This window comes from Artemia franciscana, chromosome 5, assembly GCF_032884065.1.
Source record: "Artemia franciscana chromosome 5, ASM3288406v1, whole genome shotgun sequence".
NCBI lineage: Eukaryota > Metazoa > Arthropoda > Branchiopoda > Anostraca > Artemiidae > Artemia > Artemia franciscana.
This window is the reverse complement of record NC_088867.1, coordinates 11,738,133-11,755,325: the sequence shown is the minus strand read 5'-3', so window position 1 is coordinate 11,755,325 and position 17,193 is coordinate 11,738,133. Positions and strand designations below refer to the sequence as shown.

Sequence of the window (17,193 nt, the reverse complement as noted above, 5' to 3'; positions counted from 1 at the left end):
TTATTGATCTGGCACCATAAATATATTTACATTTTGCAATTCTGCGATTATATATTAAATTATATCTTCTATATATATAAAAATAAGTTGTCTGTGGATCTGTGTATCGTGGACCAGGTGACGTCATGTTTCGGCTGACGTCATGAAATTAGTTGTCGTCATTTTTGCTTTGACGATGCTTAGTATATTGTAAAACACATTAATTTGGTTAATAATATACCATTTAAAACACCAAAATGAACATTCTGGAGTAGTCACTCGATGAGAGAGGGTGTCAGAACGGAGAATGAAGGTCCCAGGTTCAAATCCTGGTTAGGCTAAAAAAGGTAAAAAACTAAAAACTAAAAAAAAAAACTGAAAAAACTAAAAAAAGGCAAAAACTACAAAAAAAACTAAAAACTAATAAAAAAAATAAAAAAGCTAAAAAACTAAAAAAACTAAAAAAACTAAAAAACTAAAAACTAAAAAAAACCTAAACTAAAAACTAAAAAAAAACTAAAAAAAAGGAAAAAACTGAAAAATAGAAGAGAAAAAGAAAACTAATAAAATTAATAAAAATAAAAAAAAATAAAAAAGATAAAAACTAAAAAAGTAAAAAGAAAAAACGAAAAAAACTGAAAAAGCTAAAAAAAAAGTAAAAACCAATAAAAAACTAAAAAGAAAAAAAAGGAAAAAAACTAAAAAAAATTTTCATCTAAAAAACTAAAAAAATATAAATAAAAATAAAAAAAACTAAAAAGATAAAAACTTCAAAAAAAACTAAAAAGAAAAAATAAAAAAACTAAAAAACCTAAAAAAAGGTCAAAACCAATAAAAAAAACTAAAAGGAAAAAAAGGGAAAATATTAAAAATTTATTTCATCAAATACCAATTCAAAAACGAATGTATACCGGGATGACGACCGGGACACAGGGAATATAAATGACGACCGGGACGCAGGGACACAACTACAACGGTGACGCCGGGGGCACAGGGGGGACATAAATGACGACGGGGACACAGGCAATGTTCGATTAGCAATCACCATCAACAAAGCTCAAGGGGCAACAAAGCTCACCATCAAACAAAGACGAACGGGACGCTCAAAGAGAAATTACAGACTGGGACACTGGGACACAAATGACGACCGGGATACTGGGAATATAAATGACGACCGGGACACAGGGAATGTTCAATTAGCAATCACCATCAACAAAGCTCAAGGTCAATCATTAGAATCATGAGGTATAGATCTGAATATGGATTGTTTTTCCCATGGACAATTATATGTTGCATGTTCAAGAGTCGGTAAACCTGACAATCTAAATAAATGACGACACTCAAAGAGAAAGTGACCGGGACAAAAGGAATGTTCGATTAGCAATCAACAAAGCACCGGGACACAGGGAGTATAAATGACGACCAGGACATAAGTAAAAAAAACTAAAAAAACAAAAAAAAGGTAAAAACTACAAAAAAACTAAAAAGAAAAAAATATATAAAATACGATGGATATATAAATGACGATGGCGACTCAGGGAATGGTCGATTAGCAATCACCATCAACAAAGCTCAAGGGCAATCATTAGAATCATGAGGTATAGATGTGAATACGGATTGTTTTCCCATGGACCATTATATGTTGCATGTTCAAGAGTCGGTAAACCTGACAATCTATTTATATGCACAGACAATGGGACAGCAAAGAATGTTGTATATTCGCAAGTTTTACGTAGTTGAAAACATATATATATATATATATATATATATATATATATATATATCTATCTATATTCACAGGTGGGACATAGGGACACAACTACAATGGCGCGTAACTAATATGGTGCGTAACGACTTACGCGCGCGGGGGGCTTGGGGGGGGCGCGAAGCGCCCCCACCAACTAGGTGTTGGGGTGGCGCGAAGCGCCACCCCAACAGCTAGTATTATATATATCTATATACATAAAAATAAGTTGTCTGTCTGTCTGTCGACTGACGTCACTGTCCGCATATGACGTCTGAATTATTTCATCATATACCAATTCAAAAACAAATGTATTCAAGCCAAAGTAGCTCAGTTGATAAAGCGTTATGTTCCAGGTTCTAGGTCCGAGAGGTTCCAGGCTCGAACCTTGGCTTTAGCATTAATATAAAAGAAGAAAAAAACTAAAAAAGGTGAAAACTACAAAAAAAACTAAAAAAATGGTAAAAACTAAAAACTAAAAAAGAAAAAACACTAAAAAAAGGTAAAAACTACAAAAAAACTAAAAAGAAAAAAACAACTAAAAACTAATAAAAAATTAAAAAAACTAAAAACTGAAAAAGAAAAAAAAAGAAAAATACAAAAGAAGAAAAAACTAAAAATGGTAAAAACTACAACAAATCTAAAAAAAGGTAAAAAACTAAAAACTAAAAAAGAAAAAAAAACTAAAAAATGGTAAAAACTACAAAAAAAAACTAAAAAGAAAAAAAAACTAAAAACTAATGAAAAAATAAAAAAATAAAAAAAAACTAAAAACTGAAAAAGAAAAAAAAACTAAAAAAAGAAAAAAAGAAGAAAAAATAAAGGAGAAAAAGAAAACTAAAAAAATAAAAAAAAATAAAAAAAACTAAAAAAGGTAAATGTGTTCAAACCGAAGTAGCTGAGTTGGTAAAGCGTTATGTTCTGGGTTCTAGGTCCGAGAGGTTCCAGGTTCGAACCTTGGCTTTAGCATTAATAGAAAAGAAGAAAAAAAAACTAAAAAAGGTAAAAACTACTAAAAAAAACTAAAAAAGAAAAAAACTAAAAAAAACTAAAAAAAGGTAAAAAGAAGAAAAAACTAAAAACTAATAAAAAAACTAAAAACTGAAAAAGAAAAAAAGGAAAAAAACTGAAAAATAAAGGAGAGAAAGAAAACTAAAAAAAATAATTAAAAAAAATAACTAAAAAGGTAAAAACTACAAGAAAAACTAAAAAGAAAAAAGAAAAAAAACTAAAAAGAAAAAAAAGGAAAAAATTTAATGGGACACCGGGACACAAATGACGACTGGGACGTGTGTGTCGACTGACACAGAGTCGACACACACGTGTCGACTGTGTTATTTGTAACGACGATGTCGTTATAAATAACGACATCGTTATTTATTCGTTTGTGTGTTTGACTCTTTTATTTGTTTGACTCTTTCAACTCTACTTTTTAAAACAGTAAAAAACTTTAGCGTAAAGAGCGGGGCGTTAATGAGGAAGCAGCCCCTTTCATATAAGAAGTAATTTCTGTTCGTTTAAGTTATAATGTCGCTCCTTACTTTCAGTTAAAAAAAACTTGTTTTTTTTTATTTAATCTCTTTTTGAGACGAGCTTCTCGTCCTTACGACAGAACATAGATTGTTACTGACGAAAAATGAATCCAATTTGCAGATGTGTAAATGTCGACTTAAAAGACTTGGACCTTTTTTTTGAACTTCCATTATTTATGGAATTTTTTATTAATGTTTTTTGCGCTGAAACCAAAGGCTACCTGGAGTAAGCTCCACACCCTTTGAAAGTCAGGGTAGGGAAAATTTTGTATTGGTATCATGAGTCTTATTGATATTTTGAAATTTTAGCTGTTTATAAAGCTGTTAACTAGACTAAGACATGCTGTAGACGAAGTTTGAAAAGAAGAGCCGCATCATTTCCGGAAATGATTCGTTGAGCAGATTGTCACTCTTAAATAAATTAAATAAAAAAAACAAGTTTTTCCAACTGAAATTAGGGAGCAACATTAAAATTTAAAACGAAGAGATATTATTTCATGCATGAAAGCGGCTACCCCTCTTCAATACCCTGCTCTTTACTCTAGAGTTTTATTGCTAGTTAAAAAACATTGATTCTAATTAAACGGTCTTTGTGTCCCAAGAGTCGTTCTTGAAGAAATGGGGAAAAAAAAAAAAAAATCAAACTTTAGCATAAGACGGCAGCTAGATACTAGTATTGAGGAGGGGGCAGCTGCTTTCGTATGCGGAATAATATCTATTCGTTAAAGTTTCAGTTTTACTCATTACTTTCAGTTAAAAAAACGTGTTTTCTACGAAATTTCTGATCGTTTTTCAATTAATGCTGGAATCCAGCCTCCCTTTCCATGGAATGTCCCCCCCCCAAAAAAAAATCAGTCCACGAAAAGTTCCTCTTGCGAAAAATCCCCCCCCCAGGAAATAACCCTCAGACAATTCCATCCTCGCTAATTCCCCCAGAAAATTTCTTGCGGACGATTCCGCCTGAAAAATTCTCCTTAGCATACTTTATACAATTTTCAGTCACTGTGCATGCATCTATACATCGAGAAAAAAACTTTAATTCTCTGTATTGCAATATTATCTATCTTATTTATTGTAAACTTATTTAGTTTGTGTGGCCAAACTATTCAGAATTGATTGGGCGGTCTTACTATAGCATGTGAATTAACGACAGAAAACTAAAAGCCGACACCTATTTTCCCCTTAATCTTCGAAAAAATATTTGGCCTCTCTTGTTTTGTGCCTGAGATACAAATAGTCAGTTTTGATGAAGCGTATATTATTAGAAAGTGTGAGTTTTGTATTTTGACTAAATGGAGTAGATTTTTCTTTCAAAAGCTCAGGAGAGGGCCAATCTTAAAAATTTTCTAGCACGATTCCTTGGAAAAAATTGAAAATCCTTTTAAAGGAAATGTCGTGTGATTAATTTAGTGTCCCATAATCAGCTTTAGAAGTGCCATGTACTAATAAAAGTAATATGTAATAATATTATATGTAATTGATAAGTAAGTATATGTAACTATAATAATAATAATATGTAATTATAACATGTAATAATAAAAATAAAACTTAGAAGTCCCTAAAGCAATAAATCAGCTTTAGAAGTCCCATGTACTAATAAAAGTAATATGTAATAATATTATATGTAATTAATAAGTAAGTATATGTAACTATAATAATAATAATATGTAATAATAACATGTAATAATAAAAATAAAACTTAGAAGTCCCTAAAGCAATAAATCAGCTTTAGAAGTCCCATGTGTAGCAACCTGCGTTGATTGAAAACCAACGCAGATACTCCAGATACTTTTCTGTTAATACTTTCATCACTTCCTCCTTTTGAATCCATCTCAGATCCCAGATAGACATAGCTATCAACCTTTTCAATTGAAGTTGATAATCTGTCTACTAATACCAATTTGTTTTGAGTAGGCTTTCATACTAGCAGATCTAAAGCATTAGTGGAAATCTCGTTTTTTCTCTATCGTGTACATAAGCCGATGACCTTTTCTTTGATGTTTTTAAGATTAACAATGCTATTAATCTACATGAGCTATATTGCGTTGTATTTTGTAAAATCTTCGTTTTTTCCTAAATTCGTACGAAGAAGATGCACTGCACAATAATTGAGTCCTCACTGAAATGAATTTTATTGTAATTTCAACACAGAAAACAGGTAATTGTTTTTTCACTCTCTTAGTTTCAAAGAATGCATATGAGCACAAAATTTTTAAGAAATATAATATATCAAAAGGATTATAAATCTTAAATTATTCAATACATCTATTTACATCTCCTAATATTTTCTGATAGAAAGAGAAAATTGAGCAATTAGCTTCTCAAATTGTCTCCATAAACACAGTAAAAACAACAGTTCTTTGTTTTGTTTTTTAAATACATGTAAATCATACGCACAGTTTTACCAAATGTTGCACACCTGAATTTTCATTCATGTTTGACTACCATATATGCCAGGTGCAAGCCTGCAGATCCATACTCTTTCCAAAATCTCAGAATTCCACTCCCCCCATAATTTCTTTTATTTTCAAAATAATTTATATTTCTCTTGAATACTCCCCCTTGATGGAAAAAAGGGGAATTGATGAAATAAAAATTCACTTTCAATTCATTCTCTGTTTTGAAACATAGTTCACTCTAGCAACTTTTGATGTGGCAACTTAAGATATCCAAGGAAAAAACCCAGATGTCTCTGACATCCAAAGATATGAGCTCTATACAGCGAAAATAGTGACTGACAAGCAACGCTTAACTATTTAACTACCTGTCCATATATTATAATAACTATGGATTTATCCTGTATGTTAGCAAAAAAGATGAATCGAGCTTTTTGTTTTTTGTCTGGTCACTACTATTAACTGTAAATACATTTTTTTTTGTCGTCTTATCCTAAATATAAAAATAAAGAGGGGCAATAAAATTAAAAGCACATACCTATGCTACATAACCGACTAGTTTTTAGACAAGATAAAATTTCACTACCAAATAAATCATGAATTAATAAATACCCATCGAAAAAGAAACGAACGGCAGTAAATGTGGCAGTTCTTCAAAATACAGTTATATCGAGTTACAAAGATCTTAGAAGCTATTGAGATTCTAAAGCTGAACATTCCGTTAAAACTAACCGTTTTTCGAAAAATATACACAGTACACTTAATTCACATAGATCTTAGGCCTCGCAGAGATTCAATAGCTGTATGATCAACGTTATTTGACAAAGTCTTCAATTGAGAATGTTAGTTTTTTTCGAAGTACAAGAACACCGATACAATGCTACTGTCTTTTCAATCGAATTTCATAGTCAAACTACAAATTCTCAATAGCTTTTAATGATTACTAGTCCCGTGGGAGAATTTGCTAATAGACAATGTCAACCGACGTTAAGGCTAGCAAAATGATTTTTAAGCTATTCAATCCTCTTAAGTTTGTAAAAATGCGAAAAACAAAAAATGTTTGCCATGCTTTGCCTTCTTTATAACAAAAAAAATGATCCACTTCCGGAAAAACTGACGTATCTACCTTTTAAACCGTCGAAGGTTTAAAAGGCTACAGCCGATTTGATACTAGTCTAAAAACTGAAATTAAAAGCAAGTTTCATTGGATCCAATCTTAAATTTTCCATAAGCATATTAATTTCTTTTTTAATTTTAAGTAATCATATTTTTTTTATTACAAGAAAAAACCTGAGAAACAACGCAAAACAAGCTATCAACTGAATTTAAATTTAGACAATTTAACTTTAAATTAAAAGAAGGAATTTGGATCCAGTCTTAAATTGTCTGAAAGCATATAGGGGCAATCTGAGGCCCAATGTGACAAGAGCCCCAATGAGCAAAATATTTGGGGGGAGTGTGACAATAGTGCCAATAATTGACCAAATTGACAAAAATAACTCGAAAAAAAGAGTAAAAAAGGAGAAGCAAGGAGTGAGGGTGCCAGAAAAATTCTTCAGGGCCCGGGGTCCACCAGCATCCCCCCTGGATCTGCCCCTGAAAGCATATTTACTTTTTTTTTCTGTGTTAAGTTTAAGTTGTTTTTTTTTTATCTGTACTGAATTATAGGATAATCTTGGCTTTATATAATAAATTATTGGCTAGTTTCTCACGGAATAACTCTTCTGCCTTTCAACGATCAGTACATTTTATAGATCCTAATAGCAAATAAACACTTAACTTCATGAAAATGATCTTAGACTTTTAAACTTGAGCATTTTTTATTCTTTCAAAAGAATTAGATCACAGATCGCTATTTAACTCTCAGCTATAGCTATTAATTAAGAAAAAACTACCACTTGTAGCTTAAAACACAAGTAAATTCACTAAACACAAATTTTGACACAAATATGGCCTCGAAGTTCCAGTAATACTATTTCGGGGAGGGGCATAAGAAGCTTTTCGAAGAAGAACACCCCCCACAACTCCTAAAAATTTAACTAGTTCTTTCTTTTGTATAATACATCAGAAAAGCACCCCAGGGAAAACGATCGGAGAAAAGTGAACTTCTTAGTCCCCACTCCTCCAAAATTAGCTACGCCACTGCCATAAGACCATGCCTCTCATGCCTCGAAATTCATATAGGACTAGAAAACAAATGATTGTCATTAAATGGTATAAACCTAAGGATTTCTGATGAACCTATTCTCAAGGTAAACTATCGACACCCCCTCCCGCCATTTAAAAAAAAAGAACAGAGGTGGCATTTAATAGAAAGAGAAGTACCTCGTAGCAACAAAACTCCCAGCAATCCTCATTTAAAGAAACACCTCCCAACTTCACCCTTATCCCCCAAACTCTCACCCCCGTAACACTCCCACTTTAATTTTTCTAAGTTTTTCAAATGGAAACAATGTAAAAACAAATAATTCAATAACATACACTTGAACTCACTGAAGTTTTTACGGCAGTTTTCTCCGTTATAAAGCTATTCACAGGTACAGAGTCATTATAAGGCACTAGAGGCAAGCTGGTCACTAAAGGTATGCTCAACTTCTCCGGAAATTATTTCTGCCGCCTTTCACCAATGTAAGAAGTACCTGAAAGGAAAAATACAAAGTTATTGTTTAAGTCATTATTTACAACATTTTAGATAGTTTATGGCAACGAACAATAAGCAAATAACAAGCATTATTTCCTAAGAAAGTCATTTTTATTTTATCAGAATAAATATAAATGAGCAACAGCGTTTGAAAAGAGATCTACAGAACAAGGAAAAAGATTAAACAATGAACTAGTCATTCGTGACACTAATACACCACTCTGATTGCGCCACTCGCAGGTACACAAATTCTGTTCAGTCTTGAATTTGAACACCATATAATTAGAAATCTTTGCAAAATGTGTAATTCCAATCATTCCTCTTGAAAAAAAAACCTCGTATGACTATCTTGCTGTAAACGGAAAGGAGGAACATTAAATGGTAAAAACAACAGAAGAAAAAATAGATCAGAAGGAGTCGCAGATTTAGATCAGGGAAATGGTTTGTATTTTAACTAGTTGCATCGGTACAAGTATCGAGAAGAGTCAGTTATTATAGGCCAGAAGCCATAGTCCTCTGATCATAACAAGTAATTGAAGTTCGATCCTCTCTATGGTAATGATTCAGTTAAACAACAGTAGCCAACAGGTTTGATAATGATATGGGACTTGAATAGGTTTGATCAGTATAAGTACCAGCCTGAAAGTGGTGCCTGTCTGCTTGCCTGCTAGAACGGAGCTTTCCACTCGAAAGCAGAAACATAGTTTGATGAAACGAAAGCTTGGCTGCACAACTTCAGATACTCCTCTCTGACATAGGCTATATAACTCCACTTCACTTCGCACACCATAGGCTCTGGCTCGTGGACAAGCAAAAACCATCCTTTTTTACCCTAGGCAAGAGTTCTGCGGAGCTTTCCAAAATGTAATGTTATATTCATCAATCCGGCCTGAGGTCTACACTTTCCATAAAAACTGCACAGGTTAGACCCTTACCAGTTTCCGGGAATAAGCTGAGATCGGCGGCATTGGTAAAAAAAGGGACAAAACCAAAGTATTGCCCTCGTAACACAAGGAAATAGGATTTGAATAGGTTTGATCATTAAATTACCAATAACAATAAAAATGAAGCGAGATTTGAATCGGTTTAATCGGTGGAGGTACCAAGAAAAGTGAATATAAAACATGATTTCAATAATATTGGTGAGAGTAGTTTGATCGATAAAAGTGCCAAGAACGTTAAAAATAGAATTGAATCTAAATTGTTTTGATTGGTAAAAGTACCAAGAACAGTGGAAATTGAATGGAATTTGAATGGATTCGATCAGTAAGTGTCCCAAGAACAGTGAAAATGAAATGAGATTCGAATTGGTTTGATCAGTAAAAGCACCAAGAACAACGAAAATGAAAGGGACTTAGGAAGCTTAAATTTTTTCGACTTTTTACTATTATTAAAACACTTTTGAAAAAAAAATCCTAAGGTCCAATAGTGACTTTAATAATAATAACAATAATCCATTTACAGCCTACTTTTAAGCGACACAAGCGGAGTAAATCACACTAATAACGAAGAAAAGTCCCTTACACAGACATATAAAAAACTTAAACCTTTATCTCAGTCAAAAACACACTTATAATATTTAGCACCATACTTCTCAATAATAGGTGTATAACGATATGGAGTGGAAAGGTACAGCAACCTTTACAATATCTAAATTTGGGGAATATTTTATTTTTCAATAACGAGTAAACACCATTTAAAAACAAGAAAGAATGGTCTTAAGGTGTGGAATAAATTTTATCTACAACTCAGCGTGATATATTTTCAGCGGTTGAGTATAATTTTTCCATATCCAATGTTCAACTTATCTTAGATATCTCTCAGAACCTAGAGTGACCAAAATTTGTCATACGACAAATGCTAACCCCTAACCGCTGTAATTTTGCAACGTTACTAAATACTAAGTAACCCCTGACAAATTATGAACTGATGATTAGGAATTGAAAATTTCATATTGGTACTGATCAAGTAGTTCGTGGTAACGAACTGTAGCAAGGAGTGACCCGGCTCAATAGCAACCAGGACTGTAAAAACAAAATTTTTTTTATACCAATAGTTCTGTCTTACCTATCAAAAGTTACGAGCCTGAGAAAATTTGCCTTATTTTAGAAAATAGGGGGATGCACCCCCTGAAAGTCAAAGAATCTTAACGAAAATAAGACAATCAGATTCAGCGTATCAGAGACCCTACTCCAGAAGTTTCAAGCTCCTATCTACACAAAAGTTGAATTTCGCAATTTTTGCCAGTAGACAGATCACGGATGCGTGTTTATTTATTATTTTTTTTTTTTTCGTTTTGTTTTTCCCCCCAGGAGTGATCGTATCGACTCAGTAGTCCTAGAATGATGCGAGAGCTCATTTTAACATAAATTAAAAGTTCAAGTGCCTTTTTAAGTAACCAAAAATTGGAGGGCATCAAGGCCCCCTCCCACGCAAATTTTCCCCCAAAGTTGCCGAATCCAAATTCTGAGATATCCAATTTATTCACCATAGTCGAAAAACCTAATAACTATGTCTTTCGGGACGACTTACTCCCCCACAGACCCTGTGGGATGGGCTGCTACAAACTTTAACCAGTTTAACCACAAAGTTACAAACTTTGACCAGTATTTACAAATAGTAATGGTTATTGGGAAGTGTACAGACGTTTTCAGGGGGATTTTTCTGGTTTGGAGAGGGGGTAGAAGTTGAGGGGGGTTACTTGGGAGGATCTTTCCATAGAGGACTTTGTCAAGGGGAAGAGAATTTCAATGAAGGGGGCGCTGGATTTTATAGCATTTGAAAAAAAAACAATGATAAAACAAATACGAAAAAAATTTTCAACTGAAAGTAAGGAGCGGCAGCAAAACTTAAAACGAACAAAATGATTACACATACGAGGAATTCACCTCCCTGTAATACCTCGCTCTTTACGCTAAAGTATATTTAGTAATTTCAACTATTTATTCTACGGCCTTTGTGATTCAGGGGTCATTCCTAAGGAACTAGGATACAATTTAAACTTTAGTGTAAAGAGCGAGGTATTGACGAGAGGGTGAACCCTCGAGGGGGTGAATACAAAAATACGAATATACAAGTTCGTTACGTAAGTTAATTCGTAAGTTACGTATATTTTTACTAATTAAAACGTTCGTAAAAAATTATAAGTTCTAGTTGCCCTATCAAGTGATCAAAAACTTGAAGGGCAACTAGGCATCCACCCCGCTCCTTTTTTTATCAAAATCTTCCAATTAAAACTATGCAAACCAATTTAGCCCAAAAAATTTAATATAAAAATTTCGTTTTGATTATTTATGTGCGGAAAGCCAAAATCAAAACATGCATAAGTTCAAAAACGTTCAGAAAAAAAAACAAGATTTTTTAACTGATAGTAAGGAGGAACATTAAAACTCAAAACGAACAGAAATTACTCCGTATATGAAAGAGGCGTTTTCTTCTCAAAGCCCTGCTCTTTACGCTAAAGTTTTTTAGTGTTTTAAAAAGTAAAGTTAAGAGAAAGAGTCAAACTTTAACGTAAAGAGTGTTACGTTGTCGAGAAAACGCCCCTTTCATATACGGAGTAATTTCTGTTCGTTTTAACTTTTAATGTCACTCATTACTTTCAGCTAAAAAAAACTTGTTTTTTAATTAAAAAATAAATTGTTTTTTAAAACCACCATCCATTACTTAGAATCTTCTGCCACTCAATGACCATCTTATAATTTTCTGAATTCCAAGATGAACTTTATAATGGAACGTGAAACAAACAGTTAAGCAGCAAACCATTTTAAATATGAAGATCTAAATGAAAAAGCTAAAGAAATAACCAGCACCATACCGATCAAAGAGAGAATATTAAAAACAGTACTTACTTGGTCAGGTCTTGTCTGGCGACTTTCCTTCTGCCATTGACCGCAAAATTTAGCGAAATGCTCACAATTGGCATGATAGGCATCGTACTTCTTAAAACCTAAATTAAAAAAAGAAAATTCAAATTCAATATTTTTGTTGTATCATTTATTCTATAAAAAGGAAACAGGAACTTAAAGCAAAATGAACTATTACGAAAATGATAAATATAATTTAGTGGCAATAAGTTTTTTCAATATTCCTTACAGCTATTAAGAAGAGCTAGGAGCTCTATGGTTTGCTAAATTTTGATATTTACGTAATAGGGGTAGTTTTCACAAGGATTTCTATGGTTGTTACGTAATAAAGGTGCAAATGGTTGTTAAGTGATGGGGATTGTTTTCTTCGACACTTCAAGACATTTTTAAAGAAATTTTTCTTCAAGACGTTTCAAAACATTTCACGACGCTTTTGAGACACTTTTCTTCACTACGTTTTCAGACATATGAAGATGGGTTCTACGGCATTTTTCCCAAGATATTCTTCAGACGTTTCAAAACGTATTTTCAGAGATATTTTTGACGTGAGTGTTATGCAATACTTTCAGAGTTTTGATTTTCTTTCAATACGTTTTTTTCAGGAAACTTTAATATCCCTAGATTTGTGTCCGAATTAGGATTCGAAACAGATTACTCCTCAACGGAATGATGCGCTGGGCAAATGGACCAGAAAACAATCAATGTTACCTATATTTGGCGATTACTTTCTATGTGATAACCTATTCCATGCACGTAGAATCCCTTGTCCCGCTTTAAAGAATGATTAGATGGATCGCAAGCTTTTATCTCTTTCCATATTAAATAAAAAACAAGTTTTTTAAATGAAAGTGAGGAGCGAAATTAAAACTGAAAACAAACAGAAATTATTCCATGTACAAAAAGGGTTGTTGCTTCCTTCATGTCCGCTCTTTACGCTAAAGTTTTATTGTTTTAAAAAGTAGAGCCGTGAGAAAAAGTCTGACCTTAGCATAAAAAGTGGAGTATAGAGAAAGGAACAGCCCCTTTCATATAAGGAATAATTTCTACACGTTTTCAGTTTCAATGTCGCTCCTTACTTTCGGTTCAAAACCTGGTTTTCTCATTTAATTTTTGAAAGTTTTTGAATTAATGCAGGTTTTGATTTTGGCTCACCGTACATGAATAATTAAAACGAAATTTGCATATTAATTTTAACTTTTTGTCTCAATAGCAATCTCAAAGATTGATCGCAATATATTGAAAAAAGAGAGGCAGGCGAGAGGACCATGTTGCCCACCAATTTATTTGGTTAGTCAAAAAGGGCACTAGAACTTTTAAATTTCATTTACAAATGTAGTTTTAGTAATAAATATGCGTTACTCACAAATTAACTTACGTCATGAACGTTCTATATTCATACTTTTTACGTTAATGAAACGGTTCGCACCCTCGTCAATACTTTGCTCTTTATACTAAAGTTTTTTTTCAAATTTTGTTCCAATTCCTTAAAAATTACCCCTTAATCTCAAAGACCGTTCAATCTCAATAATTAGATCTTTTACAATTACTAAAACACTCTATCGTAAAGAGCAAGGTATTGAAGAGGGGAAGAACCCCTCATATACGAAATAATTTCTGTTCATTTTAAGTTTTAATGTTGCTCCTTACTTTCATTTAAAAAAACTTGTATTTATTTAATTTGATATTGCTTTTTAAATTGACGTTGCAAAATCTAACGCCTCTTTCATAAACTCTTTTCCCATATGATAATTTCCTGCATAGAAAGATCTGATCACGTAACCCCCTCTCCCCAATCCCCCAACCAATGAAAAACTCCCCCAAGAAAACGTCAGTATACTTCCTAGTAACAATGTGCAAGGCTTAGAGCTTACAGCCCTTCCTCTGGAAAATTTGGTGGATTAACTCGTCCTCAAAGACTCAGTTTTTAGATTTTTCGACTAGGCTGAATAAAATGGCTGTCTCAAAATTTTGACGTAGTGACCTTAGGGAAAAACTGAGCGTGGAAGGGGCCTAGTTATCTTCCAATATTTTGATCATTTAAAAAAGGCACTAGAACTTTTAATTTCCGTTAAAATGAGCTCTTTCGCTACATTCTAGGATTATTCGGTCGACACAATCTCGCACGGAAAAGAACAAACGAAAACAAAAAAAACACATATCCGTGATCTTTCTTCTGGCCAAAAATACCAAATTCCATATTTTGGCAGATAAGAGCTTGAAACCTCTACAGTACGGTTCTCGGATGCACTGACTCTAGGGTGTATTTTATATTATTTTTAGGTAGCGTTTCGCCTTTTTTGAAAAATGGCAAATTTTTTCAGGCTCATAACTTTTGATCTGATGAAATTTACATATTTAAAATCATAATTAAAATCAGATTCTTTGGACGTATATATTGATATCAAGATCCCTTTTTCTTTGAGTTTTGGTTACTATTGAACCGGGTTGCTCTGCGCTATAGTTCGTTACTACAAACTGTTCGATGAGAGCATACAAGCACCCCAATACTACTGATTCTTGAGTTTTTAAGCGGAGCTGCCGGTTAAAGCGTCATTAATTTTCCAACGTCACATAGTCGGATTAAGTTAGCTATTGAATCAGTAAGACATTACTTCACATTTGCTTTTGATACTTTATTACATAAATGATTACGTATCAAAGATTCGTCCTAGGACAAGAAATCTAAGAAATAATGTTTTTTGTGCACACTAGTTTTATTAATAAAAAAAATATAAAATCATAAAATCACAGGAAAATTTAGAGGTAAATTTAAGCTATATTAAGAGATATTTCTTAAAGATCTTAATGAAAATGCCATGTTTCTATTGCTTTATTAATCACCCTTGCCCTTTGCATTGTATGAATTTAAATTTTGACATTAGCACTATCACGCTTCAAATGAGCCATAAGCATTACACTTCAAGTAGAATAAGTCTCATTACTAACAGTAGTACTAATAGGGAAAAAACTTTAACTTCACAATATGTTTTCTCCTTATTTGATTTCACCCCCTCCGTATAAAATTCTTTAAAAACCTCCGCGCTAACGCTTACTAGGCCAAAGAAAAAGTAACACAATATCAGTTAAAAATATGTAACCCAAATAAAAAATCAGTCGTGGTACCATCCATAACCATAGAATATTTTGGAAGTTTACAAGATTTTGATAGTACCAGACACAATTTTGCTACAACCTTTCTAATTTTTGATTAAAATTTGCAAGAATTCGTTAATGTTAGAAAGGATTCTTCTAATATATCACATGACTTTGATTATGCAAGACAAGATTCTGTAGTGATTTGGCATTATTTTCCTAGACTTCGATAATATCATGTAAGATTTTGAAACAATTTGAGAAGAATTTTTAGTTTGAAACGAAAAATTATTTGAAAACAATTTTGAAAATTTGAAAAGATTCTGATAATCCTTATAAAAGCAGACACGTTTTGAGAGCACTATTTTAAGTTTTTTTTTACAGGTAATATGATATTTCATAATAAGATATTTCATATATAAAACAAGATTTTGTTGGTATTATACAAGAATTTGGTAATACTTGGCAACATTTTGATAATCTTAATTAATGACATACAAGATTTGATTGCACCTTTTTAAATTTGGTAATTGTAAACACGATTAAAATAACATCTTGTTATCTCTTAACGATATTACACACGTTTCGATATTATCAGAAAAATATTTTGCTAATATCAAGTCGAATATGACATGCATGATTTTGTTAATAGCTTTTAAGATTTCGATAATATTATGTAAGGCTTTGATAATTCCAGGCGTGATTTTGATAATATCAAAGAAGATTTTGGTAGTGCTTGGTAATACTTTGATAGGAGCTGAAATGATCCGGCTAGCATTATTTTCAGTTTTGAATTTCATAGCATAATATTAGATTTTGATATTTACTCGGATTACTCGGTCGACGCAATCCCCCACGGAAAAGAGCAAACGAAAAAAAGAAAACACACATCCGTGATCTTTCATCTGGCAAAAAATACAAAATTCCATATTTTTGCAGATAAGAGCTTGAAACCTCTACAGTACGGTTCTCTGATGCACTGACTCTGAGGGTACATTTTATATTACTTTTAGGGCGTGTTTTCCCTATTTTGAAAATTTGACAGGTTTTCTCAAGCTCGTAACTTTTGATGGGTATAACTAAACCTGAAGAAATTTATATATTTAAAATCATAATTAGAATCAGATTCTTTTGACGCATATATAGGTATCAAGATCCCGTTTTCTTAGAGTTATGGTTACTATTGAACTAGATCGCTCTGTGCTGTAGTTCATTACCACAAACTGTTCGATGAGAGCGTGCAAGCACCCCAATACTACTTGTTCTTGAGTTTTTAAGCGCACCTGCCGGTCAAAGCGTTATTAATTTTCTAACGTAACATAGTTGGATTAAGATACCTATTGAGTCAGTGAGATATTACTTCGCAGTTGCTTTAGATATTTCATTACATAAAGGATCACGTATAGAAGATTCATCCTAGGACAAGAAATCTAAGAAATGATGTTTTTCTGCATGCAAGTTTTATTGATAAGAAATAATAAAATCAAGAAATCACAGAAAAATTAGACGTAAATTTAAGCTATTTTTCTTAGAGGTCTTAATGAAAATGCCATGTTTCTATTGCTTTGTTAATCACCCTTGCCCTTTACATTGTATCAATTTAAATCTTGATATTAGCACTATCACGCTTCGAATAAGCCATAAGCTTTACGCCTCATGTAGAATAAGTCTCATTAGTAACAGTAGTAACAATAGTGAAAAAACCTTAACTTCATAATATGTTTTCTCCCTATTTGATTTCACCCCCTCCGTATAAAATTCTTTTAAAACCTCCGCGCTCACTAGGCCAAAGCAAAACTAGTACAAAATCAGTTAAAAATATGTAACCCAAATAAAAAATCAGCTGTGGCACCATCCATAGCTTTAGAATATTTTGGGACTATACAAGATTTCCATAGTTCCAGACACGATTTTGCCAAAACCGTTCTAATTTTTGATTATA

At 32.6% G+C, this 17,193-nt stretch overlaps 1 protein-coding gene across 2 annotated transcripts in view; it reads right to left on the bottom strand.

The window, feature by feature from the left end:
* Window positions 1-5,368: 5,368 nt before the first annotated feature.
* The window catches only part of LOC136026976 (uncharacterized), a 266,593-nt gene continuing 254,768 nt past the window's right edge, over window positions 5,369-17,193 (bottom strand). For both annotated transcript variants that reach the window (XM_065703847.1, XM_065703848.1), the window contains 2 exons: window positions 12,144-12,241; window positions 5,369-8,290 (listed from right to left, as the gene is read on the bottom strand). In XM_065703847.1, coding sequence (XP_065559919.1) covers window positions 8,240-8,290; window positions 12,144-12,241 — 149 coding nt within the window. In that variant the 3' untranslated portion in view covers window positions 5,369-8,239. The remainder of the gene's footprint in view (window positions 8,291-12,143; window positions 12,242-17,193) is intronic.